Genomic DNA, 24,454 nt, shown 5'->3' with positions numbered 1-24,454 from the left:
TTCATTTTGTGAGTTTGACCTATGCTTGATTAGAACCTTTCAGGTACTGAGCCTTGGAAGGGTACTGACCACTTGGCTGATAGGACTACCCGAATACTGCGAGTAGGTCAGGTCGAACAGTGACTGGCCAAAGTTGAAAGGGCCAGTGGGCATGGCACCGGTAAGTCCCGTGAAGGCATGCGCTGCCCTTTGCGGTCCATAATTGTCGCCGTGATCCTTATCCATGTATGTCAGGAAACGAGCGAAGACCACATCTTCCACGGGGTTTTGTCCTGGCCTTAGGTTCAGTCGGAGCTCGAGGTACGACTGCAGCGGAGAAGTGCAGAACCTAAGTTGCAGGGCGTGGTCCTCTCCAATCGATAGGTAGTTCTCGCCGCAAACAACATCGACGTTGACGTGCCTGCCCCCGTCCTGCAAAGAAACGAGGGAAGATGTGCTTCTGCCACTCGGAGGTGGAAACAGGCGAAGCTCCTTGCTCCAGCTCTCGGGCGGTGTGTTCGACATTTTGTGAGGTATTGCGGAAGTCAGGAGCTGAGGTGAAGCAGCTGAGTGCGAGCTGTCAAGCAGACACGAGGTGCACAAAGAACGAGGTTCTTCGACGAAGCCACCAGGACCTGCCAGCTGACAGGTCCGGTCGAGGAGGGTAAGAGAAAATGGTGCTGCTGCGAGCTGGACGAGTGAGATTCAACAAATCAATGAGGGTTGCTCAAGCAGACCGGGCTCAAGGGAATGGGGCGTGAGACAACAGGGACGTGATGTATTGAGGATGGCGGAGGTGGAGGTCGAGTGGGATGCCTGCTGAGGGTTGGGCAGGTAGTTGAGGTCGCAAGAGGTTTGAGGTGCGACGGGAGATTTGTGTTTACGTGTAGCACCGCAAACGAGCCATCTCTTTCTAGCAATCACTCGACATCCTTCCGCCCACAACTAAGACCGATCCTTTCCCCGATCAAACCGACGGTAAACCTGCCAACACCGCGAGTAGCTCGCTAATAGCGGCGCCCAATGGCTCGCAGACACTCAATCTTAACATTCCACCGCAAACAAACACCAACCCGACCAGGGCGTTTGGGATCTAGTTCGGCGGCTCTGCCGTCATCGCTCGGTTCCACCACCCAAAAGTGTCTAGAAATACGGAAAATCTAAGGACCGCACAAAATACAGAGGTTAGCTGCGAAAATCACCTGCACTAGGTAGGTGTCATCAAAATTGACCCAGAGGAGGAAAATGAAGATGACTTTGAATTTGACCTAACGACTCATTCCAACCGTCATCTTGTCAGATCCAGCAAGCCAAGTAACCCTGATAATATAGAACACAGCTCCAGCGTCATTCATTGCTCTGTTCGTGCCTTGAAGCGCGCCAGTAATTCCTGACAGGTTAGTATAGAGTATCGCTTTGAGATATGAAAGAGCCTATGATGTCCACAATGTAACGAAGAGAAACAATGTTTTCCTAGAGCTTGGGGTTGCATGCCACAGAGTGTTTACTCAGGGTGAAGACGGCGCTGTCGTGTCCGCAAGGTCTACAGGGTATTATCAGGATCATGTAGGACAGAATCGCCGTGATGAGGGCTGCGGACAGGAGAGATGAGTAAGCCGGGAAGAGTGCTGTCGTAAAAGCGAAGTAGCAGCAGACTTACTAAAACTTAAAGAATCTTAAGAAAATCCATGAAGGGAAACGCGCAGCATTTTGGTCAACGGCAGTCTCGATGAACCGCGAGACGTATATTCCACGCCAGTGAACGTTTTGACTGTGATCGCGAGCTTTCCAAAGCCCCTGTTGAATGTCTGAAGGGCTCCCGTGTCAAGTCTCGTATGAAAAATCCTCGGCTGCTACATTCTAACACACTCCCCGATAAGCGTTCACGGGTCTTTTTGTCGAATCCAAGAGTGTGGGAGGAGCTGCAAAGCTGCCATCCTGCAGGCTATTCACTCTTTTCCTAAAGCGGGCGCTGCTCAGTCTATCGTACAGTTTGGCTAGGACTATGGTGCATGTGCGAAGCTTGGGATGCTACCGAGTGGAGCTTTCATATCATTTGTGGATTTCGGAGTTTGTGAATGTCTCGGCATCTACTGAAAGACGGCCTATGATGGCGTCTCCAAGCGGTTCGACGTCGGCCAAGTGAAAAGACAGTACGTTGGGGTAGCGGCCGTCCGAAGGTCCATTCGTAGCAAGGTCCTTTGGCATCGTGAGGAACGCGAGGGACCTTCTCAGCTCGGCATATGTAGGGGCGAAATTGGTGCCCTCCAAAGTCCCCTGGGCCTTGTCCGTGATCGCGAGCAGCACTAGGCAGACTCACCAAAAAACCGAGATGCCTCTCTGGAACGCAATGAGAAAGGCGCAACTTGTGGCCAACTGCAGCTGCAATGAGCAGCACAAGACTTCAGAAAGCTCAAGGATCGTTAGTAGGAGCTCTGCGAGAACGCTGCCGTCAGCAATCCGCCGCCGAGCAGAAACGAGAGGCTGACTGACCAGAACAGGACTGAGGTGTTTGAGTCTCAAAGACCGCGTCGAAAGAGGATCCCAAGCTCGTAACAGAGGTGGAACGATGCGTGGACGCAGAGACGGCGTCGTAGAGGAGCCGAAGCTCGCAGTCGGATGGTAGAGGGCGCAATTTGGGCTCGCAGACGGAGGTCAGAGTCGGAGTGGGTGGTGAAGGATAGTCAAGGCAGAATGGAGTGGATGTAAATATTCAGATCATGCCCCAGACCACCACCGGCGTAGCGAGTGCTGTGCGCCTCGCAAACACCGCCGACAGCAGGCAATCACGTGCAAGAAAGACCGCCAGGGCACCAAGGTACAGTGGGTGAAAAAGGAAATGACACTAATTATGGACGACAGCTCGCCATATGCAGCCATGATTGACTGCTTCCTAGGCACAACAACCGCTTCCTAAGGGGAAGTCTAATTTCCGCACCCACTGTGGCATCGCCCACGCGAACTTTGAATAGCTCACTGTCTCTCAACAGCTCGGCCATTCCGACAGCCCAAAATCCAGGGCTCATCCATTCTCACGCGCCAAGTCTCTCTTGCAACTCCAACGCTCTTGTATGGCGAGACACTCGACGAAAAGGAAATCCATAACTACTTGTCTGCTTGGACACGCAAGCCATCTTAAAGGCTCCCGGTCCTCCCACATATTGCGGCAACACGCCGCGCCGTGGAGATGGTTGGAAACAAGTAGATGAAAGAATGCAGATCTAGGAAAGACGCGGAGACGCGGCTCAAAACCATCATGAAACATCATAGTTACTTACATGCTGCCATGCAAACTACTCACAACCCAGCCCACTGCCTTGCCCGTCATGGCGGCCCCAATATCAGTGGAAGCGGGCCTCCTGGTATAATCCCTGACCCGCTGACCACAGAATAACCTCTCCTAAAGCTACCAAAATCCGTCGACGTCTTGAACGCGCCGCCGCACGTCCTCTCGCTCTCGTCCCAGTACAACGTGCGCAGCCAGCGGTCGACGCGGGGGTAATCGTGGCGAATCATTTTGAGATTGCACTTGAACAGCGTGTGGTAGGCGCTGTCGAAGCGCACAATGGTTGGGAAAAGACGAATGTCGGCCTCGGTAATGTGCGCTCCAAAAAGATACGGGCCGGGCGTCACCTCGAGGTGCGCCTCCAGCCGGTCGAGAGCCGCAAAGAGCGGGCCTATATTGGCGTCGTATGCCGCTTGGGAGGCGGCGAATCCAATCTTGTACACGCCGTTGTTGATATCGTTGTACACCCACTCGTTCATGCCGTCAATGGAGGGGCGCAAAGAGGGCGGATAGAGCCCGGCATCGCCTTTTGTCGCCTCGCGCAAGTGCTCCGGCAGCAGGCCATCAAATGCGCTGTAGAACATGCGAATGATGTCGCTTGACTCGTTATTGACGATGGTCTCGTTCTTTTTATCCCAGAGCGTGGGTACCGTCACCCGTCCGACATAATGCGGATCCGCCTTGTTGTAATACTGGCGCAGGTATTTGAAGCCGTAAAGAGGGTCCACGGTTTGCGCGAAGCTCCAGCCTTTACTCGGCCCAAATTCCATCCCGTCCAGTTCTATCAACTGGATTATGTCCTCCAATCCTTTGATGGCGCGAACAATGACGGTACGATGGGCCCATGGACAGCCGCGGTGCCACAGCAAAGCATATCGGTCTTTCTCGGGGGGAAATTGTGGCGAGGGGATATGCGAACGAAATTTTGAGGGTGCGCGGCGGAAATGTCCATCAGGGTCAGCCTGGCGCTGCGCGGTGGTCAGCGGTTGGCCGGCAAGTGGAAGCAGAGTAGGGTGTTGAACCAAAAGGTCGCCTTCTTTGTGAAAATCGGGTTGAGACATGGTGGGGCGGTAGTCAAGGCCTCGACGGTAGAGAGGCCGAATACAGCGACAGGATGGCAGGCGTAGAGGGGAATGTCTAGCAGGGTGATGAGTGGTAGTCTTTCATATTAATAGGTGAGTCGCAAGGGTGGGAATCGCAGCCTGGAGGCAAGTCGGGGTAAGGCTGGTAGAGTGCTTCGGCCTCGCGCTTAGGTTCATGCCGGGGGCAGCCGTTGTTCTTGGCTTTTGCTTAGGTGTGCGAATCACTGGGGCGTTTTGGGCTTGCAACTGGGTGGAGCTGAGTGAGGTGACTTCTGGGGTAGCGGGGGAATCCGCCAGCCTCAACCCAACAACGGTCTCCGGGCCGTCAACACCCGCTGCTTGCCTTGACACCAGCTCGCCGTCCACCAACTACCCATGTCGGTTGTTCCCCAGATGCCAATTTGACGGAATCTCGACAACTTGACTCGGCTGAAGTCTTGTCATTGGCTTCATCCAACTATTCGCCTCCTTCTTCAGGTCAACATCAATCCACTCATGACTGGAATGAGGTGCCCAATACGGCTGAAGGTCATGATGCACGAAAGAGTGATCACAGACAATTCCAAGCCCTTGAAATTGAGGAATCAACTCTTTACTGGTGAACCACATTGGCGCCGTGTTCCCGAGCGGCTTCCTGCCAGCAAACTTGGTCGAGATATCAATTGATTTGGTAAGCGTGTCATACTGCTGCTGTGCAGTCAACTGGCCTGGTGCCCTGCATTTGGCTCAGCAAAAGATTCACATTCACCGTGGATTTTACCGACTCATGACTACAATCATGAAGCCCAATCTCATGACCAGCATCACGGATTTTGGCCATTTGCTCTGGGAAAGACTCGATTGTGTGGGCCCGAGCGAGCCAACTCGCTTTGATCTCATTCTTGTCTAAAAGCTTGAGCAATCGGTCAACACCAACAGTGGCACCGAAGACTCCTCTAGACACATTTTGTCAGATCTGCTGATTCTGGGAAAATTGCTTGCGTTGACACAACTTTCTACCAATAAGCTACGGCATCAACATCATCAGAAGCTTAGCCACCCGATGACAAGAGACTACGTCATGCATCTCGCATTCACGATCCATGAAGTCCTCTCGGTTCGGCTTCGCACATATTCCGCCCAAGGGTCAGTAATCAAGATTCCCAATCGGTCGTCTTGTTTTGCGAACAGGGTGCATCGCCGTGGCCAAAAGCGGCTAGCCTGGTTCGGAAAGAGTCTGGATCGCGCCGAAGATTGATAGGTGGGGGTTATCTCAAGACCGAATTTGGGTCGAAAAGTCGTGGCACACACATACTGTGGTGGAGAATTTACGTGGGCTGGAATGCTCCAAACATTTTTTTTCTTTGCAGTCTGAATTTTGCCTGCGCCCACAACCTAGAATCGCTTGAACGTTTCTTTTTCATACTTGAAGAAAGCGTAAGAATGCCCATTATTTCCATGTTTGCCCCGGCTTCTGCGCCACGATTTCCATCATCCAGACTGTGGCTGTTGGCGGGGCTGAGTAAGAGCTCGATGACGATAAGCGGGGTAGTGCTCTCTGTCGTGATCTTTCTTTGCCGGCAACCTCAAGATCTACAGAGACTACTGTTGGAGTCGAGCTTGCATTGAAAATAGTCGTCTTCAAAACCTGAACCTTGTGGAAACTTCGAAATCATCAGACAATCAACACTGATACAAAGATTGAGAAGAGACAGATTAAGTCCATTACCTCTCAAAATGCTTCGAATAAACTGCGAGGGCACGCCCTATGAGGCCAGTCAAACTAATCTTCACGAACTTCCAACTAAAGTCGCTTAGATTGGGTACACACATGGCAGCAAAGCGGCAGAACTGGTCCGCGGCAGCCTCAGCTTCTACGCCTCCATGTTCCAGGAAACGGCGAAGCTCTCATGGCCGCAAGTAAGGGAAACGGCACTCGGATTCCTACCTTACATCGAGCAAAACTGTCCCGACTTTGTCGAAGAGATGCGCGGCATCGCCGACGGAACGGGCAACGGAACGACGCTGGCCGACATTGTTGCACTTAACGTGCGCACTGAGATCGCATTCGGCCTGTTTAGCGACGGATGCACGATGCTGGCGTGGCATACGACGGGCAGAAACGGCAGCAAAAAGGCGTTCATGGCGCAGAATTGGGACTGGCGGGCTGCGCAGTCCGGAAACCTGGTATGCTTGACAATCAAAGCGCCAGATAAGCCGGCCTTGCACACCATGACCGAAGCTGGACTGCTTGCCAAAATCGGTTTCAACTCGAATGGACTCGGCGTCACTCTCAACGCTATCCGCGCGCTCGGCGTATCCCGTGACCGCCTGCCCACGCATCTGGCACTGCGGACAGCATTAGAGAGTCGCTCTGTCGTCGGCTTCCGCGCGACGCTTGACCGCCTGGGCGGCTGCGCGGCGGCCTGCACGATTGGTGTGGCGGACCGCGACGGAGCCGTCTCGCTGGAGTGCAGCGCCTACGATGTCGTGGCACTGCGGCCAAAGCCGCTCAAGGCCGGCTCGTCGTCGTTCCTTGCGCATACCAATCACTACATCCTTCCGCACGCACCGAGCGTCCAGGAGGTGCCCTATCTTGACGACAGTCGACCGCGGCTAGAGCGCGTGCGCGAGTTGTGCGAGGGGCTGGCGTGGGGACGCGAGGAGCCGAGTGTTGGTGGACTGCGTGTCGTCTTTTGCGATGAAAAGGGGAAACCTTTTGCTATCAATCGGTAAGTCTCTGTTTGACCGTTTCATGCATTGCTGACTGTCTTTTTTTAGTGGCGGCGACAAGGAGGGCGATGCGGTCAGGAATACCGAGAACTCAGTGACACTGTTCAATGTCATCATGGATCTATTCGCAAGGCGCGCGTGGGTCAAGATTGGAAGGCCGACTGAGGGAGGCGACGACTTTGAACTGGGATTCGATTGAGATGGTCGACAACGAATCGATCACAAGTCAGAATGAAGCATCCTTTATCCCAGTGCAAGTCTTTGATGTAGCGAGAGGGTAGAACGACAAGCACCACGTCGCTAGTCCCTCGACTTGAGCACCAGCTGATCAAGATAAATGTCCCAGGATGTTTCTAAATCTTCCAGAATCGTCAGCCTTGTACCTCAGCCAAGAAGCGTGGCCCCAGTGTTTAAACTCTACTAGCCACGCGGGCCTGACTACACCATCCAATCATGACGGCAGAACAGCACAGCAGCGGCGCAGCACAGACATAGCAGTGTTTGCTTTTCGTCAACAGACGTTGGAAGTTATGTCGGCGCAGATGCTGAAAACAGCAAGGTGCAGAAGGGCCAGGGCCAGAAGAGCGGGCTTGGGGAAGAAGAAGCGAAGCATTCCGGCGGCCCGCGGAGAGCATGCTTTGGACCATCCCCGCCGTCCAAACACATTGGAAAAATTAGCTCGCCGGCGGTGGTCGAGCCCGCACCAAGCCTTTCGTATCCATAGAAAATCAGGAAAAACAAAACGTCGTCCTCCATGAGCGCCTCGGACCCAAAATTCCACAATGACTGGGGAAGCACCTGCGTTCAAGATCGAAGCAGGCGGCGGAAAAAGCGTTGCAACCACTGACGAGGTGCAGCAGCAGCGCGCTCGGAAACGGCCCAAGATTCGGCGCACGACGTTCGCGTGCTACCGCTGCCACCGGCGCAAAATCAAGTGCGACGGGCAGAAGCCAGCGTGCTCCAACTGCGTCCAGGCCAAGCAGCCGTGCCACGGCATCCTCGACGGCGAGTCCAAGACGGTCATCCCGCGCAGCATCGCCCAGTACCTGCGAGACAAGATTGCCGAAAAGGAGCGGCTGCTGCAAAAGCTAGGCGTGGATTATGACGACGGTCCGCCGATCCCTCTGCTCCCGACGCCCTTGTCGAGTTCGGGGACGAGACTGGACTCGACGTCGCCGGGAATCGCCGAATTCGATGCCAGAAATGTTCCCCAGCGATATGATCTGGCCTCCGAGGCTTTTGCGTCGTTTGGGGCTGATCTGGGAGGCTCCATCATCAACTCCAAAACCAAGTTTCCGTGCGGCACCTTTTTGTTTGCATCGTCCCACCTACCATCGGCGACGCCGCTGCCCGTGGATGACCAAGTCAGGGATGATTACTTCAAACCAAAGGCGTTCAACGCCCTCGATCAGATACCGCGAGATGTCAAGGAGCGATTGGTTGCGCTGTACACTGAAAAGATACTCCCCCTATATCCATTTGTGGAGCGGCAAGGGCTGTGGGCAGCCTTCAACCGCGTGCAGGCTGGAGGAACATCGCCCTCCAAATACGACGTCTTCATCGTCTCCATGATGATCGCCATTGGCATGATGACGTCAAAGTTCAACGACTCAGCAAAGATTGCCTCCGTCTCGCAAAGAGTCTTTTACTACGCGTTGCAGCATACCGACGCGCTCTTCGAGACGTCGTTGCAAAACGTGCAAGGCGTTCTCTTCTTGTCTGAGTATTCGTACCTCATGCCGAGGGCTGCGCGTGTCTGGGACACCACCGGGCTGGGCATGAGAATGTCGCTTGAGCTTGGCCTCCACCGAGATCCGGACGAGACGTGCGGCCGCGGGCTGAGCGAGTCTGAAAGGGAAATGCGTCGCTGCGTCTTTTGGGCCCTTTACATTTTCGACCGCTCCACGTGCGTCACGAGCCACCGTCGGCTTGGTGTCGCCGACGACTCGATATCGACCAAGTATCCGAGCGGGATCGAGGGAACCTTCTTCCTCCACAACATTCGGCTCCGGCGCATCCAGTCAGAGCTGTGGACCGTCAACTATCTCCGCCGAGGTCTTCCGCTCTTGACCGAGCCTGGAAGCTACGAGGCGTGGGCTGAAAACATGGAGAGCCGCATGAAGGCTTGGGGGGGGGAAGTTGTCGGGCAAAGGTCGAGTTTGAGTCTCGACTGGTGTTCGATTGCTGTTGCGCATGGACTCGTGTTCCTCCGCCGTCCCACCCCGCGGAATCCGCATCCAACCCCAGAATCGATGCTAAAGTGCTTTGACGCGGCGACAATGGTGGCTTCCGGATACTGGGAAAATGCCCACTACGGCTTCCTCAAGTACAGCTGGCACGCCGTGCACAACGGATTCGAAGCCGCCATCGCAATGCTCTTTGTGGTCCGGCACTGCAAGGAAAAGCTGATTGAAAGGTTCGGAGTGCAAAAGATTCTCGATACCATGCACCTTTTCAGTTCGCTGTTCGTCCTGATGAGTAAACGGTGGTCGCAGGCCCATGCCAGCCTCGAGTCGTACGAGCGGTGCAAGGCCATCGTCATGCTTGAGTTCATGTCGCCTCAAGTCGCCTCGCCCATCAGGAATGACGAATTGGATCGGCTAATCTTGCCCCACCAGGCGCTGGCCGAACAGATGGAGCATCCTTGGAAGCACGTCCAAAAACCAGAGGATCCGCCGACGGTAGCATTGAACCAGCCAACATCTTTGCAGGCAGAGATGAAGGGGTCCGGTAGAATGCATTTTCAGGAATCTTCAGCAAGTCAGCCAGACGGAGGTCTTTTCTTTGGTAAGAAACAGACCTCGTTCAATCTACCAACCAGCACTATACCCCTGGACTCGCCTTTTCCAATTACCCCTGAATCTGCTGGCTCCAGTGCCACGTTCAAAGAGAATTGGATATCGGGTGCGCCAGTCATGCTGAATCAAAATATGGAATGGGACGAGATTCAACCAGATGCTAGCGGCGTCGACGGAATGATGTTATGGTCAATGTAAGTCGGTGGGGGTCAAGGTAGCGGCTGTAGTGTCAATGATTACCACATGTATTGTCATGAGCCAAGCCGTGAAGTTTGGACGTCTAGACCGAGGCAGACTGCTCAAGAAGATGCCCAACAGACATGGAAATAAAGCAAAGTTAACGGATCGACTCGCGGCAGTTGGACGGAAAGGCTGCCGCGTAAAGCCGAGCATGGATATAAACGGCCAAGCAGCAACATGATTTGTCCCTCTTCATTGGAAAAAGCCTCCAAGAGCGAGAAGAGAGGTTTGAACGATTCAACCTCGTCTCTTTCCCATCGGTGGTTGTGCACCGCGTCACCGATCTTGAGTGAATAAAGGGAGCCGATGCTCCGCACTCGTCTGCAGCATGTCAACCTCGCCTGTCGAAAACAAGCTTTTCCCCATCTTTTGCAACCGCAAACCGATTTCTTCCATCCAACACGTCACACTCCCATCTCACCACTCAATGAGGCGGAGATGGTCGGGGATGGCTCGGTTCCCAATCCGTTCGCTCAGCGCAATCGAGATCTCCCCGCCCGCGGATCCATTGGAAAAGGTTGTCAATGAACCATGTTTTTCGGAGCTTCGCCGGGGCTTGGCCTTTGACGTGCCAGAAAATATACCTTGGAGCGGGAATCAATGCCCCGAAAAAGATTGGGACCAAAGGGCGTCGGTCAAAAAAAATCAACTCGAAGACAATTGCCTACTCGCTGGACAGTCCAACAACTCCACTACCCGACGCCTCTTGAGCGGCAAAAACAAAGCAGCAGACGAGTGGCGACCCCAGGTGCTCTTGCTTTGGACAAGCTTCTGCCCTACGAAACAAGGCTTCATGTCGGACCTTGGCAAGCACCTTGGAGCAACGGAGAGATTTGCATCGCGAGGTGCATCGCGAGGTGCTTGCGAGATTCGCCCAGCACCTCATGGAGCCGCAAATCAGCACCGAGAATGTGCAGGCGGCGCTCAACTCTCTGGCATCATGCATCCGCTGCCGCGAGCGGCGGGTTGGCTGCGATCGTTTGCTGCCAAGTTGCCAGGCGTGTACGGCCATCGGAGTCGAGTGCGAGCAGAATGACCCCTTTTTGGAAACCAGGTTCCCTCGAAGGTCCGTATAGCTTCGCGGCCACCACCTTCTGCGCTTCTCCTTTTCTGAGTAGAGCATACAGCTACTTGCAGGCTCTGTATTTGAGACTCCAGCACCTAGAGGCCATTGAAGCGCACGTGGCGCCGCAGCTGCAAGCTCGCGCCGTGGTTGCGGCCGCAAACATTACTTCTCCGTCGCGGCAGCCAACAACTTTTCCATCTCTTGCTTCCAACTCTCCGTCCGTTTCAGAAGGCTCATCCACTTCCCTGGCTGGATCTTCAAACTCACATCCCCAACGCCTTGCCGAAATCAAGACCAGGTACGAAGTGTTTAGTGAATGGGGCCCTTCGTCTGCCATGGCACATCTTCGACTTGTCACCACTCTTCTCAACGTCCAAATCACCCGTCCTCTTCACAGGATTGTGCCGTTTCCTGTCGACATTCCCTCGGCAAGAGCACCTGTTGCAACAAGCGACGCAAAACCTCAGTTACCCCCATTCCAGACGAGTCAATTTCTTCTCGAGTTTTATTACCAGTGCGTGGACAGATTCCAGCCAATCCTCGGCAAAGAGTTGGGAGACCGCGACCTTGAGCAACTGTATGCAGGCAGAGGAACCCCCGAGACCTATCGATCATGCACACGAGCACGACTGGCTCTAGCGATTGCAGCACGATGCTTGTTCAGGAGTGCCACAACTCAAGGGACAGCCTCTCAGTCACAGGCATATCTCGAGATTTCAGACGAAATGTTTGATGCGGCAGTCTCCAGTCTAAGAATCGTCTTTCAAGACTCCAACTCCCTCCTGGAGGTCGTGTCGTCTTCGGCATTTGAAAACGAGGAAGCACATGCCATGCAAAAACTTCAAATAGTACTGCTCATGGTGTGCTACGTCTTGACGGCTCCCGGAAAGGGCAACATATGGCAGCTCCTGGGATTCGCAGAACGTCTTTGGCGGAGCATTCAAAACGCCAGGTCTCAGCTGAGACGAAGCAGTGGCCAGGCCCAGCTCTTGAACAAAACTCGATCACCGCCGAATTTGCTGTACACGAGCTTCATCTCATTGGAGCGCATGATTGGAATGGCATTTGGGAGGCCGATAGACTTCCTAGAGTTTGCAGAGGATGACGAGCCAACATATGCTCCAGGTGACAAGACGATCCCCGCGCTCCATGCAGCAATGTTGGAAATGCGACAAAACGTACATGCCACCTTTTTAAGATGCACCGGACCGCAAGAGTCGCGGCGGGGGATCCTAAGCTCGATTGACGAAACTCCTGGGAGCTTGGAGTGGTATTTCACCATCCGCAAGCGCGCCGACGAGTGGTTCAAGCAATGGCAAGAGTCGATCGAACAGATGAGCGGCGAAGCTGTTCCAAACCAAGGCCCGTCTCAGCAAAGCGGAGATGGCAGCAAAGACTTTTTGGTCTTGACGGGTTGCAAGTTTAGAGACGAGACTCTGCACCTTGCCTTTTGCTTGGTGCTTCAAAAATCGGCCAGTGCAGCGCAGCAGGTCCAAGGAGGTCCGATCCAGAGTCCATTCGGCAACAATTTTCGCTTTAGGCGGAGAGTTCCAGTCTTACCACCCGACCTCCTTGCCGAAGGCAGAGGCATCGTTCATCGCCTCACCAGCCACCTCACACGTCTTCTTCGTCGTGCTTTTTACATTCAAAACCCGCCGTCGCTGAGGCACGTGCCGCTGGTATTTCCTCGCACATGGATAGCCGATGTAGAGATTTTTCGCGTGGCTGTTACGGCAGCTTACCTTTCCAAATGCTCGCTGAGCCAAGATGAAAGGGGCGGCACAAGGATTGGAAATCGAGAGATGGATATGACGTGGGAAGTGGCTTCGTGTATAAAACTGCTCAACCAAACGAGCGCCGAGGTCAACACAGAAGGACTAACTGAGGCTGTCTTGTCGTTGGTTCAGAATGATGGCGACTCAACAATGTAGAGGTAGTGAAAGATTTGTATAGTGGAAGGAACCTGGATAGCTGGAGTGTTGTAGAAGGCCAGTGTCCATAGAACAGGTATCGTAGACTTGGAAAGACGTTGGAAAGAGTGGGTGTCTACGGGGCACGGAACTCCGAAGACCGACAGGAGCTTATTTGGTCGGACCAGACCCTTCCATTGTCCCGGCGATCCCTGCGTCATTGCATTCATCTTTCCCGTCCCGTCCAACTACATATGGCTGCTTCACCAGTCATCGACCTCACGACCAACTCTTCTTGAACACAATGCCAGACAACCGCCCCTCTACACCGCCCAGGCAAAGGAATCCAGGAAACTCGGCGCCACTGACTCCGGAACAAGTACGACAGCTCGAGATAAACCGCCTCAAAGCCAAAGCCCTACGCGACCAAACCGCCACCTCCTCCAGATCACAAACCCCCCAAATCGCCGGTCAGAAGCGGTCTTTTTCGTCAACATCCCAAGCACCCTCAACACGCCGCGATGCTCGAACACCTGCTCCACAACCCGGCGCCATGTCGCAGCCCTCTGATGACGCGCATATTCGTCCCGCGGCCAAGTACCGCAAATCCGCATACATCGAGTACGACTTGTCGGCCATGAGCGACACCAAAGGCGGCTTCCTCTCAGCAACCGACGACCCGCACAACAAGGCGCTGCACGGCTCGAACCGCGGCAAGGACGACGCAGAGGACAAGCCGGCGCACATGACGCTCGAAGAATGGCAGCGGCACCGGCTACTCCAAAAGCTGCGCGCAATCAAATCCGGGCCCTTCGAGCCGGGCATATCAGTGCTAGACAAGGATGACAGCAGCAAGGGAAAGCAGCAGCTGCTGTGCCGCGAGTGCGGCACGCCCGAGCTCGACTGGTCGTTCCAAACGACGTTCAACCTGCTCGTCTGCAACCGGTGCAAGGAGGAGCATCCGGACAAGTATAGCCTGCTGACCAAGACCGAGGCGCGAGAAGACTACCTGCTCACCGAGCCGGAGCTGCGCGACGAGGAGCTGCTGCCGCGCATGGAGCGGCCCAATCCGCACAAGGCGAGCTTTCACAGCATGCAGCTGTTTGTCCGCTGCCAGGTTGAGGAGTATGCTTTTAGCGCGCGCAAGTGGGGTAGTGCCGAGGCGCTCGACGCCGAGTTTGAGCGCAGGGAGATTCTGAAGAAGGATCGCAAGGACAAGAAGTGGAAGAATAAGCTTGAGGAGCTGAAGAAGCGGACGCGCGTGGATGCGTATAGGCGGCAAAAGGCGGCGGGTATTGCACCTACTGGCGGCGACGGGAGGGAGGCTCAATTCGGAGACAAAGTCAAAGGGCGTTTTGACAAGCACGAGCACGAGTGGGGCCGCTCGGTGGAAGATCCGGAGACGGGGGCTGTCAAGAAGAGGTGCATAGATTGTGGGATGGAGGTCGAAGAGTTGGAGTTTTGAAGTAGCTTTGAAAAAAAAAAAAAAAAAAAAAAAAAGAGTTCTTAATTGGCTGTCTAAAAACATCCCAGCATAAAGTGCTGATGCTACCTTGCCCAGGTTGGCCATGTCCGTTGCGCCGATAGCCGTCCATCTTGTACGCCATTCATATCCCTGGAGAAGCCGATGAAAAGCAAGAATGATAACTAAAAATGCAGGCAGACGGCAGGCACGCCTGTCTCCCATGGCGCTCCGCACCGATAAAAGACCGCGCTGCAGAAGCAACTCAGTTTCATGCTCATTTGTCGCCCTTCTTCTTTCCCCTCAAAGTCTTGCCTTCACCCTCGAACCGATGCTTCTCACTCTCCTCGCCAGCCGCACCCTCTTTCCCTTTGACTGGCTTAATCTCATATCCAAAGAAGAGCTTGCCCGGCGGCAGACGCAAAGGCTGCGGCCCATTGTTTCTTCGCACCGGAGCAGCGCCGTAAGGCTGTGGCTGGCTGTTTGTGCTCTTGCCCTGCACAGGAGTCGAGGGAGTAGGTGTAGGCGCCTTGCTACTTCCTGCCGTCTTCTTAGTCGACGAGAGCTTGTGACCGCCGGTCAAAAAGTTGGACGACACGGCTTTGGCGCCGGCCGCGGCCGATGTCGCCGACGGTGCTATCGCCGCGTAGTTGATGGCTTGCGCCATGGTGCCAGCTGCGTGGACGAGACCGCCACCTGGAAGACTGGCCGCACTACGCGGTGTGCTGGTGCCGCTGCCCGCAATGCCTGCCACCCTTTTTGGCTCCTCGTAGCCGACTGGCGGCGCAAAGTCGACCGACAGATCCGTCTCCAGTGTACAAATGGCGTGTGTTGAAGTGTCGGGCTTGACCTCGAGGACGCGGATCGAGTAGACCTGATCATTGTATGCAAAGGTAAAGACGTCGCCGACAGTCAGGCACGAGAAGTTGCGAAAGGCTTGTTCGAGAACGGCTTTTGGGTCGGAAATGTCGAGAAAGGCGGGGGATTGCGGTTCCAGCTTGATAAAAATGCCCAGAGGCAGGTCGGTCGACTTGACTTGGAGGAGGTCACCGGGCTCGAGCGAAAGCGTTTGCATCAACTAGACAAGTCAGCAGGAGCCCTGATAGAGTAGCAGACCACGCACCCAATACGGCAGATAGATCTTGCCCTCTTCCGCAATAAATTCCAATACACCAGCGTGTGTCCGCTTGCTTTGTGCGCCGTTGATGAGCTCAAAGAGCATGGGGTACGTGATGTGGAGCCTAGTAAGTTTGTCGAGGGCCGACGGAGGGAGAAACACTTTGCCGCCGTGGTTTGCGTCTTCACGCTCGGGTCCGGGCATCATAACGACTGGGTAGCAGCGAAAGTATTCATCGAAGCGACGGGGTGCGCCGCCGCGCATTCCCATGGCTGCTTGGTACATGGCCATGGGATCGTCAGAGTCCATGTAACCGCCGCCAAACTGTGTGGCGGTTATTAACTAATTCAGAGTTTGGAAGAGGTGACCAACCATGGTGAATGTGAGAAACTGGTAAAGCTGGGTGGATGGAGTGCGAAGGTGACTGATAGGAAGAGGGAGATGGAAGATTGGAGAGGAGGTACAAGGTAGAGTTCGGTGGTGTGTAGAGCTTCCGCAGGAATGACGAAACCCGCCAAGACGTGGAGAGCTTCGTTGAAAAGCTGACCGTCGCGGAGCTCCAGCATCACACTTCCCTGCTCACTCTGCCGGCTGAACGGATCAGTCTCATAACACACATCTAATGCTCTGGAAAATCCTAATTCGACCATTTCAACGCTTATTCTGCTCGCACCATGGCTGGCCGACCCCACCGCGGCGCGCCTCGTCCGAAGCGCCCACCTCCGGACCTCCCCTTCCCGGTCGACTCTTCAACAAAACAAGACTCCAAAAAGCCTAGATTCGACTACCGAAACCCTTCCACACTTGCCGCAGATGCCCCAGAAGAAGACACGGTCCTTGAGCTCGACGAGATTGGAAAAGGCGGTGCTCAGACGAAACGCAACGCAGTTAACCTCGATGGTTACGAATCCGACTCTTCAGAAGAAAACTTTGACGCGCGGGCAGCCGAAAAGGAGCGCGCATCAAAGCACCAGCAAAAGAGCAAGGATGAGGAGGATGTGGACATATTTGCGGACTTGGAGGACGACTTCAAAGACGGCGACAATGACGAGGATTTGAGTCGAGAGGGCAAGAAGAAAAAGGACGTACGATTCTTGGACGAAGAAGACATTGAGGGACAAGTCGCGGACAGCAAGTCGGGTGGCCACGTCTCGGCGAATTTCAAATTGGATGGAAAGGGCAAAGGCAAATCGGCAGGACAAGAAGACGAGAGCAGCAGCGAAAGTGGTGGCGATGAAGAGCGCGATAGAGTTGGCAGCGATGTCGACGAGGAACTCGGCGCTGGTGCAAAGAAGAAGCACGCGCCAAAGTTGGATGCTTTCAACATGAAGGCCGAAAATGAAGAAGGTCGGTTCGACGAGTCGGGCAACTACATTCGCAAAGCAGATCCGGACGCGATTCATGACACCTGGATGGAGGGTTTGACCAAGAAGGATATGAAGGCGGCCAAGGCGGCCGAAGAGAAGCGCGAGCAGGATCGGCGGAAGCGGGCCCTGGCCGACGACGCTCTCCTGACGAGCGATCTCTTGTCCGCCCTCATCACGCGCATGGAGCGTGGCGAGACGGTGCTGGAAGCTCTGAAACGCCTGGGTACTGGGAAGAAGAAGGAAAAAACAAAACCAAGATGGCAAAAGAACAAGCGTAAATCTTCCAATGGCGCCACTGGTCACGAAGATGAAGATGCCATGGATGTCGACGCTGCGCCTAAAGAGGAGGATCCGGCAGAAAAGAAGCGCCGCGAGACGGTCGAGGCCATCACTGGAGCCGCAGACCAACTCTTCTCGCGCGGTCAGACCGACATTTACGAACAAGAGCGCGAGCTGCTGATTCGACAATACAAGCGTGAAACGGGTGAGGACTGGGTAGAGCAAGAGAAGCAAGAGGAGGCGGAATCAGGCGAGACAATGATGTGGGAGTACAGGTGGAGCGATGCGCGGGATGGTGGGGAGAGACATGGACCTTATGATGGGCCAACGATGACGGCGTGGAATGATGCTGGGTACTTTGGGGAGGGTGTCGAATTTAGGAGGGTGGGAGACACGGGGTGGGAGAAGGTGGTTGTGAGCTTCACGTAGGAGAAGCCCTTATGATATTGGCGTTTGAGGCCATAAGAGATCAATCCTGCCGGTTCCCCGCTTCTCTCCACTGGACCAACCCTTTAGTAGGAGGCTGGGAGGTGTGGAGTTGGACATCCGACTCGTCTGGCGCGATATCCAGATCGAGTGACGAGTACTGCATCTCCATCTTCCAGCAGACCCACCACTACCAACATTCATCCTCGGCCACATTTCCCTCGCTCCTCACGTATCTCGGTCAACGCCAAACGCCATGCCGTGGCAAAATAGTTGTAGACAGCCGCTCAATCTCGACGGCATTATCTTACATGCAGTACATCTAAGCCTGAGTGGCATCGCAGTGGCAAGATCAAACATTCAAAGAGCACAAGAGGGGAATCGTAAAAAGGGGACCCGGCCTGCATTCAAGAGAGGAGTAGAAAAAGCAAAGGCAAAGCACGAAGGGAAACTATCGCCAGGGAAAGCACCCACAACCGACGACGCCGCCCATCTCATTTCATTATCACTCACAGCCCAGAAAACCGGGGAATTAAAAAAAGAAAAACGTGCAAAAAGCAGCAGCAGACGTCCCGGTCTCTCAGAAAGCTACATAGAAGACAGCGCGCAATGCAACTCCCGCGCCCCGCCAACCCACTCAACTTCAACACGCCCACAACACCACCATCCCACCACCTGAACCCACACAAGGAAAAAGGTGCAGCGACGCGTAGTGTCCCCAAACACTACTAGTCGACTGCCTGGTAGAGCTTGATCAGCCCTGACGACCGCGACAGAGGGGCTCACCACTGTCTCAGCCACGTTGTATGCCGAAGGGGTGACGTGGATGGGCAGGCTTGCTCGACATCCGACGGTTGCGCCAGGGAGGCCTACCTGTCCCTATTGCATGTGTCGAAGGAGTGAGGTCGCAACACACAGCAACGCGGAGAGGTCCCCTAAGTCTTGACTGGCTGCTGCTGCTGCTGCGGTGATGATGAAGCAACGTGTCTCTCAACTCCACTGCCGTCCGTACCAACACTAAGCCTAACCAGATTAGCGAAAGGGTGGCGCCTGTCGAGCTCAGCTGTATAGTGATGGTGGAGTCATGAACGGGCTCAACTCGTGGCGTTTGACGAGATGGAACGAACTGATCGATCCGAGCCGACGAGGAGCAAGGGTAGGATGGTCGGGGTAAGAGACGGTTGATTGGCGTCGCTCATGGTGGTGCTTCGATTGTCGGGTTGAAGAATTCACTGGTACTGATTGAAATATTTCCTGTCTCCCGGATCCTCTGCTTGATCACGCTCTGCCGCGTGTCGTGCTTTTTCTGCCCTTTCTTGTTCCATCTGTTCTCTAAGAATGTCCATCCACCGGTCTCGTCCCTCTTGATCGAGCGACCGAAAGGCATCGCCGACGACCCTATATGCCTCTCCTAAGGACGTTTCAGGAGGTGGAGGGGTGGGAGCACGCATGGTCGTTGGCGCGGGATCCGGCGAAGCATCGCGGCGGCCAGTGTGTCCGACTTCGCGGAGGTCTTCGAGACTCGGGCGGTAGGCGTTGGCCTCAAGCTTCGACTTCAAGGCTGCTTCCTCCTCTTGCTCGGCTGTCGAGACAGTGCGGTAAAACGCGGGATTCGCGTTTGGAGTGTTGGACTCAAAGTCCGGGTATTGCCTGGGCGACAGGAAGGCTTGATGCCTTCCATAATGGAGCGGATAGTCCATCACGCTGCGACGTCCCATCAAAAAGGGAATCTCTACATCGCTGTCTTGCCACTCCTGACCAGCGGTAGCGGCGGCGATGGTGCGAGCAGGCCAGGGGAAGGTTGACTGGCAGCCAGGATATGCTCTCGGCTTCTCGGTGGGTTCTTTGTGGAAAGCATGCCCGGCGGTGCAAACCTTTTTCGTCGCTGGTGATTGGCTGTTGTCGCCATCCTTAGCTTTCCTCTTCAGCAACGGCTGTTCCCAGTCGGCATTTTCCACCGGAACCCACGGGCGATCTTGCCAAGAAGACCGGGCACTTTCCCGTGCGTACGGTGGGAGTACCATCTCGTACTCCCACTCGTACTTATGGAACTTGGTCCTCCTGAGATCGAACGCGACGCGAGCACCACTTCTGCCCCTGCTAGTCTTGAGGATGGGCTTGAGCGGCCGACCATCAGCGAGGATTGGCTGCAAGCCGGTAGTTTGTTGACTGGACGAGATCAACAAGCCAGAGGTTGGGGTGGAGCTTGTAGACGAGGGGGCCGTGGAACTTCCATTGTCTGGTTCCCGTTAGAATTAGTCAAAGTACTGAAGTGGATTTGAGCTTTACAATGGGGGCAGAGATTTCGAGCTCTGCTTCCAGACGAGGCGCGCGAGAAGGGGAGGGAGAGGGGGGAAGGAGAAGGGGAAGGGGAAGAAGAGGGGGAAGGGAGGGCATCTGGGGAACCGGGAGCCTCAAACGGTCGGAGCGTCGGCGAGCGGTCATCCTCGAACTCGGAGAGGTTAGACCGGATCGACGAGAGCGAAGAAGTGTCTGACCAACCAAGGTCAACGAAGTCCACTTCTTCCACAGCAGGTTGATGCGTCTCGACGGCTTCCTCGGTTGGGGCTGTCAATCCCGCTGCCTCAGCATCCTCCACCAAGGTGACATCCCGCTGGCCTTGCAACAGCTCGACCCGGGCTCGGACGTCTTGGGGGCTGAGACCATTGAAAAGGTCCGCAAGCCTAATGCACGCCGCTTCAGAAAGCGGAAGACGTACTCCCAGGAGGTTGACGAGCAGCTTGCGCTCTGCCGTCCACGCCCAACGAAACTATAAAATGTCAGCATCGCGATTCCCATAATAATCGAACAATATGGCTATGCTTACCTTCCGGACGGCTTTTGGCCGCCGGGTCGAAGTGGGCACCTGCTCCACAGCTGGGAGACTTGGAGAGGGCGGATGAGAGGTCTTACGCTTCATGATCGAAGGCTTACGAGGGGGAGCGGTGTAGGGCGCAACCCTGTGCTTTGCGCGAGCACGCGTGGTTACGGGCATGCTGGCGGCTTGGAGGTAGAGAGAGAGAAAGGAGACGGGGAGACAGCCGAAAGGCGAGAAACGGGCTTGAGAGCGGTGCGATTTGGTAAGGTTACTCGATGAACGCCGTCGAAGCTGGCGGAGGAGAAAAGTTTCGATGTTGTGGGCGGTCGAGATACAAACACTGGAAAAAGCTTGGACCACATTGGCGATGGTCGTTGTCGAGGTAGGCGCACCTACCCAACGACATCCAGCCGCCAATCAGAAAAAGGTGAATTCATGTGTGGGCACCCAAAGGCTCCTAGGCTTGTAACCTGGAGATTCGGGGCTTGTCCAGCCGCAAGACTTGTCGCCAACAGGCTGTCCACTGGGTGTCAATTCACCACAAGAGTTCAAGCTTGAAAAGCCCGCAGACAAAGGGACTGTTTACCACCACGGATAATAAAGGTGACTTTTGCAAGCCAATTTGCGTGAGAATACAAGGGTATATTTACCACAGACTTGATATACTCTTGGACAATGCTGACCGTCTATTTAGAGAATGGCCAAGTTTTCCAGAACACTCAACAGCCAAGGAAGACCCTGTGCACGAGGGCATTTGCAAATTTCTGGCAAGAGAAGGAAGAAGCAGCAAGCAGGATTGATGGATTGAGTCTTCCTGGCATCTGGAAGATGGACCGAACTCCGAGTCAACCGCGATCAAGCCAAGATGTCAACGTAACGTTGAAGTCGTACAGACATCGCCGTCGCCGAGATCTACATGTCCCTGACAAGTGCATCACACCACTGGGACGAGTCGAGAAGGGTCAGCACGTGGTGGAGGAGAAGGCGGGGAGACGGGAGTCCACAACGTGGCCGAGAAGACGAGGTGGGATTCGTATCGGGTTGGCCCAGATTCAGGCCGGAGTTTCTCTGACAAATGGAGCGCAGGGCTGAGACGACCCCAAGGTGCTTCGAAACGAAACAATAGATCTGCGACGGCGACACCGACAATTGGGGGGGAGGCCAGTGGAAGGTGAAGGAGAGGTGAGGTTGTGGGCGGGCGGTGAGGGCGGATGGGACGATGGGACGAAAGGGGAAGAAGAGAGGCGCTGAGCCACACCGAGCAGCCACACAGGGCAGCCACAAGCCCTGATACGAGAACGAAACCTGAACCGCCCGACCTCAGGCACAGGCAGAACCTCAACACCGTCACATCCATCGTCAGAGTCACCTCCCTCCAGCCATGACGCACCATCCCCACGACCGAGCCCCCTGTCTCGCGTCAACCTGGCCGACGGATACGGCCTGCCTCGTCGTCCTCAAAAAGCAACAATCGTCAACCGAAACCTCGTGTGTGCCAAGATCGCCAGGTACGAGCGCTCGTCAGGTGACGCGACCCTCTCAGTATCGACACTTTGACACCCGCCTGTACCGAGGAGCCAATTTCCACAATTGCGATCGGCCGAAAAAGCCTTGCGGATGCTGTGGTGCCAAAAATACGCTGCTGTCCGCAGCAGCCTCTCACGAGCCTCTCGTCACTCGCGCGAGCAGGAAGAGACGGGGAGAAACATGCGTGTGTTGGTGGAAGCAAACAATGCCTCGTGGGATTCCTGTCCTCACGTCACTCACGACGCAGCCAACCAGAGGCCTCGCGCTGGGGCCTTCTGCTGCGTAGTCAGCCTCCACAGCGATGCGCTTCTCTTGCCCTTTTCCCTCTTGGCCATGGGCGTATCCGGGCTTCTGCGCTGCGCCTCTACCTTGGCCCCTCCGCCGTCGGCTGTCTGTCATCTGCGCCGCCCCGTCTTGCCCGATGCAGCATCCCTATTGCCCGGCGCGGAAACTTGGTTGGCGGATGGGCGGCCGTCAGCCTCAGCCGTGGCTGGTGGGTGCTAACCTTAGCACGCCGCGGCCGTGCCTTCACGTGTGTACTGCCGCACCGCAGCGCCGCAACACCATGGACACAGACACTCAAGATTCACGATCTGGCTACTGCTCTACCTCTACTCTTTCCAAATCAAGTTTTGCTCTACTCGTATAAAGTTTTGACTGGTCACGATGTTTGACTTTACTCTTCGGCGTCACCGACAACCCTCTCCCTCTCGATCACCACCTCCTCCACCTGAGCGCTCGCGCTTCTTCTCTTCGTCTTGTTGGCCGTTGGACTTGATAACCATATCTTCTCTCGTCCAGTCCGTCTCCGACTTATTTATTTCTCTATTCGACCTGTCGTTGCAATTCTCCATTGCCGTCTTCAGCATTTTTGGATAGCTCGACTACCTCTTTACTGGATATTGTCAACGCCAACTGTCCCTTGCATCAGAACGCGCGGCGCCAGCAACCAACCACCACCCCTTCCGCATCAGCTTTCAAAGCTACTTTTAGATCACAATCATTTCGGCAATCAAGACCAACAATACACCATCAACCTCGCCATGTGTATCCGGATTGTCGAGCAATACGCCGTCTGCGGTTGCGTGTACCATGTGCACGCCGTTGACGCCTGCGCCGCAGTTGGAAGGCACCCCGTTCAAGACAAGATCATCCACGTTGGATACACCTGCGCAAATCACTCTGGCGGCAGCGGAAAATGATCCAACGACATCAATTCGGGATGCGAGACGCCAGAGCCAAAGACGAGGACTGTTATGCTCACCTGTCCTACGGACCGCACACAAAATTCGAGCACCAGACAGCATCATCGAGCGTTCCAACAAGGCGATTATACTATCCTCGGACGGACCCTCTCAGCACAGACGACACAACCGGCGCACTGGGGATAAATGACGCAGGTTATTTGTTGCTTTGCCCCACACTTGACCACCAATCCGACCTACTAGAAAGACGCCTCCGACACTGATTGAGCCCAGCGAAGCAGGCCTTCGCGTATGTACAAGCGCTCTCGACTTGTCCTCACTCAACTTGTCCCATCTTTCTGTCGACTGTCGGTCGTTCTCCTGGCTGGCCCAGGACGTGTACGCCTAAAGGGAGTGTCTTCATAGAGGTCAGGCGGCTGGACCGCCCATCCTGACCGATCTTTTTGATTGAGGGAGAATGTGGAGGGTGGATGGAGAGATAAGAGAAGGCACAGAGAAAAAAGAAGAGGGAGGGACACTGCGCATCAAGGGGGCGCATGAGGCATCTGCATGCTTGCGATGTCAATTGACTCATTAGATGGAGATGGAAAGCGTAAAGGAGCTGGATAAAGGATAGAGGAGGTGGGTTGGTCGTTGTTCGGCTATCGCTGCTGCTGCTGCTGCTGCTGTCGTTGTCGTCGTTTCGCTGTTTTTGCTGTTTTTCGGAAGCTCCTTCAAAGATACCCCCCCAACATACATATAACCCAAATAAACAGCTCTTCGCAGCGCACAAAAAAAGGTCAAATTGATAAATGTCCTACATAAGCCGTCAAGTGACTTGTGTATTTACTCACTTACCTTTCTCCTGGTCCTCCAGCGTAGAGGAGGCCTCGATCGCCGTTATGTCGAAATTGGAAAAGGGTTGAAAAGAAGGAGAGTGAGAAGAAAGAAAAAAAAGAAAAAAAAAAAAAGGAAAACAAAAGAAAAAGAAAAAAAGGACAAAAGCGGCAACGAGAAGTGACAGGAGAGACAGCAGCAAAAGACAAGAGCAGCGAGGTGTCGGATGCAAGCCAAGCCAAGCCAAACCAAACCAAACCAAATCCACACACATCCCCCACAGAAAAGAATGAATAGCGGAAACAGGTCGTCAGTCGATCACCTACCTCATCAAGCGAATCGATCAAATAAAGAATCCATTGCT

The 24,454-nt window shown here is 54.7% G+C and overlaps 11 protein-coding genes across 11 annotated transcripts; 6 read left to right on the top strand and 5 right to left on the bottom strand.

Annotated features, from left to right (window-relative positions):
- Positions 1–3,154: 3,154 nt before the first annotated feature.
- On the bottom strand, positions 3,155–4,424 carry IWZ02DRAFT_86551 (glutathione transferase). The gene is made up of 2 exons (XM_066771336.1): positions 4,288–4,424; positions 3,155–4,233 (listed from the first exon to the last, which is right to left on the bottom strand). Exons 1-2 carry the CDS (start codon positions 4,324–4,326, stop codon positions 3,304–3,306), a joined length of 969 nt encoding a protein of 322 aa, XP_066618952.1. The 5' UTR covers positions 4,327–4,424; the 3' UTR covers positions 3,155–3,303.
- A 292-nt stretch (positions 4,425–4,716) lies between these two features.
- Positions 4,717–5,293, bottom strand: IWZ02DRAFT_385031 (uncharacterized protein; the record flags this gene model as incomplete). Its single annotated transcript, XM_066765373.1, has 2 exons — positions 4,717–5,062; positions 5,112–5,293. Coding segments are annotated over 2 exons (528 nt in total), but the record flags the coding sequence as incomplete, so codon positions are not given.
- A 384-nt stretch (positions 5,294–5,677) lies between these two features.
- Positions 5,678–7,258, top strand: IWZ02DRAFT_508849 (isopenicillin-N N-acyltransferase; the record flags this gene model as incomplete). The annotated part of the gene is made up of 3 exons (XM_066770460.1): positions 5,678–6,103; positions 6,170–7,058; positions 7,108–7,258. Exons 1-3 carry the CDS (start codon positions 6,064–6,066, stop codon positions 7,256–7,258), a joined length of 1,080 nt encoding a protein of 359 aa, XP_066618950.1. The 5' UTR covers positions 5,678–6,063.
- Positions 7,259–7,533: 275 nt separating this feature from the next.
- On the top strand, positions 7,534–10,376 carry IWZ02DRAFT_86457 (fungal-specific transcription factor domain-containing protein). The gene has a single exon (XM_066771335.1). It carries the CDS (start codon positions 7,842–7,844, stop codon positions 10,053–10,055), a length of 2,214 nt encoding a protein of 737 aa, XP_066618949.1. The 5' UTR covers positions 7,534–7,841; the 3' UTR covers positions 10,056–10,376.
- Positions 10,377–11,129: 753 nt separating this feature from the next.
- Positions 11,130–13,094, top strand: IWZ02DRAFT_493879 (uncharacterized protein; the record flags this gene model as incomplete). Its single annotated transcript, XM_066769969.1, has 1 exon — positions 11,130–13,094. The coding sequence occupies one exon, from the start codon at positions 11,130–11,132 to the stop codon at positions 13,092–13,094; it is 1,965 nt and encodes a 654-aa protein (XP_066618948.1).
- A 163-nt stretch (positions 13,095–13,257) lies between these two features.
- On the top strand, positions 13,258–14,729 carry IWZ02DRAFT_86455 (XPA protein C-terminus-domain-containing protein). Its single transcript, XM_066771334.1, has one exon. The coding sequence runs from the start codon at positions 13,378–13,380 to the stop codon at positions 14,536–14,538; it is 1,161 nt and encodes a 386-aa protein (XP_066618947.1). The 5' UTR covers positions 13,258–13,377; the 3' UTR covers positions 14,539–14,729.
- IWZ02DRAFT_461709 (ubiquitin fusion degradation protein) lies at positions 14,545–16,207 on the bottom strand. The gene is made up of 3 exons (XM_066768232.1): positions 16,025–16,207; positions 15,659–15,976; positions 14,545–15,613 (listed from the first exon to the last, which is right to left on the bottom strand). The coding sequence occupies exons 1-3, from the start codon at positions 16,025–16,027 to the stop codon at positions 14,813–14,815; spliced, it is 1,122 nt and encodes a 373-aa protein (XP_066618946.1). The 5' UTR covers positions 16,028–16,207; the 3' UTR covers positions 14,545–14,812.
- On the top strand, positions 16,208–17,727 carry IWZ02DRAFT_426208 (uncharacterized protein; the record flags this gene model as incomplete). The annotated part of the gene is made up of 1 exon (XM_066765901.1): positions 16,208–17,727. The coding sequence occupies exon 1, from the start codon at positions 16,327–16,329 to the stop codon at positions 17,725–17,727; it is 1,401 nt and encodes a 466-aa protein (XP_066618945.1). The 5' UTR covers positions 16,208–16,326.
- Positions 17,728–18,678: 951 nt separating this feature from the next.
- IWZ02DRAFT_508839 (uncharacterized protein) lies at positions 18,679–20,719 on the bottom strand (the record flags this gene model as incomplete). The annotated part of the gene is made up of 3 exons (XM_066770459.1): positions 18,679–19,963; positions 20,131–20,494; positions 20,552–20,719. 3 exons carry the CDS (start codon positions 20,717–20,719, stop codon positions 18,954–18,956), a joined length of 1,542 nt encoding a protein of 513 aa, XP_066618944.1. The 3' UTR covers positions 18,679–18,953.
- Positions 20,720–21,186: 467 nt separating this feature from the next.
- IWZ02DRAFT_86341 (uncharacterized protein) lies at positions 21,187–22,047 on the bottom strand. Its single transcript, XM_066771332.1, has one exon. It carries the CDS (start codon positions 21,933–21,935, stop codon positions 21,477–21,479), a length of 459 nt encoding a protein of 152 aa, XP_066618943.1. The 5' UTR covers positions 21,936–22,047; the 3' UTR covers positions 21,187–21,476.
- A 1,065-nt stretch (positions 22,048–23,112) lies between these two features.
- On the top strand, positions 23,113–23,271 carry IWZ02DRAFT_384679 (uncharacterized protein; the record flags this gene model as incomplete). The annotated part of the gene is made up of 1 exon (XM_066765352.1): positions 23,113–23,271. One exon carries the CDS (start codon positions 23,113–23,115, stop codon positions 23,269–23,271), a length of 159 nt encoding a protein of 52 aa, XP_066618942.1.
- Positions 23,272–24,454: the final 1,183 nt, after the last annotated feature.

This window comes from Phyllosticta citriasiana (genome assembly GCF_038021145.1).
Source record: "Phyllosticta citriasiana strain CBS 120426 chromosome Unknown IWZ02scaffold_15, whole genome shotgun sequence".
Lineage (NCBI taxonomy): Eukaryota > Fungi > Ascomycota > Dothideomycetes > Botryosphaeriales > Phyllostictaceae > Phyllosticta > Phyllosticta citriasiana.
The sequence above is the reverse complement of the archived record's forward strand: the minus strand, read 5'-3'. Positions and strand labels throughout refer to the sequence as shown.

Coding starts and splice junctions, on each gene's coding strand:
- IWZ02DRAFT_86551 (XM_066771336.1), bottom strand. CDS start 4,326: ATGTCTCAACCCGATTTTCACAAAGAAGGCGACCTTTTG. Junction 4,234..4,287: donor ACAAAGAAGGCGACCTTTTG/GTTCAACACCCT, acceptor ACCACCGCGCAG/CGCCAGGCTGACCCTGATGG.
- IWZ02DRAFT_86457 (XM_066771335.1), top strand. CDS start 7,842: ATGACTGGGGAAGCACCTGCGTTCAAGATCGAAGCAGGCGGCGGAAAA.
- IWZ02DRAFT_86455 (XM_066771334.1), top strand. CDS start 13,378: ATGCCAGACAACCGCCCCTCTACACCGCCCAGGCAAAGGAATCCAGGA.
- IWZ02DRAFT_461709 (XM_066768232.1), bottom strand. Junction 15,614..15,658: donor AGATCTATCTGCCGTATTGG/GTGCGTGGTCTG, acceptor TGACTTGTCTAG/TTGATGCAAACGCTTTCGCT.
- IWZ02DRAFT_86341 (XM_066771332.1), bottom strand. CDS start 21,935: ATGGTGCGTCATGGCTGGAGGGAGGTGACTCTGACGATGGATGTGACG.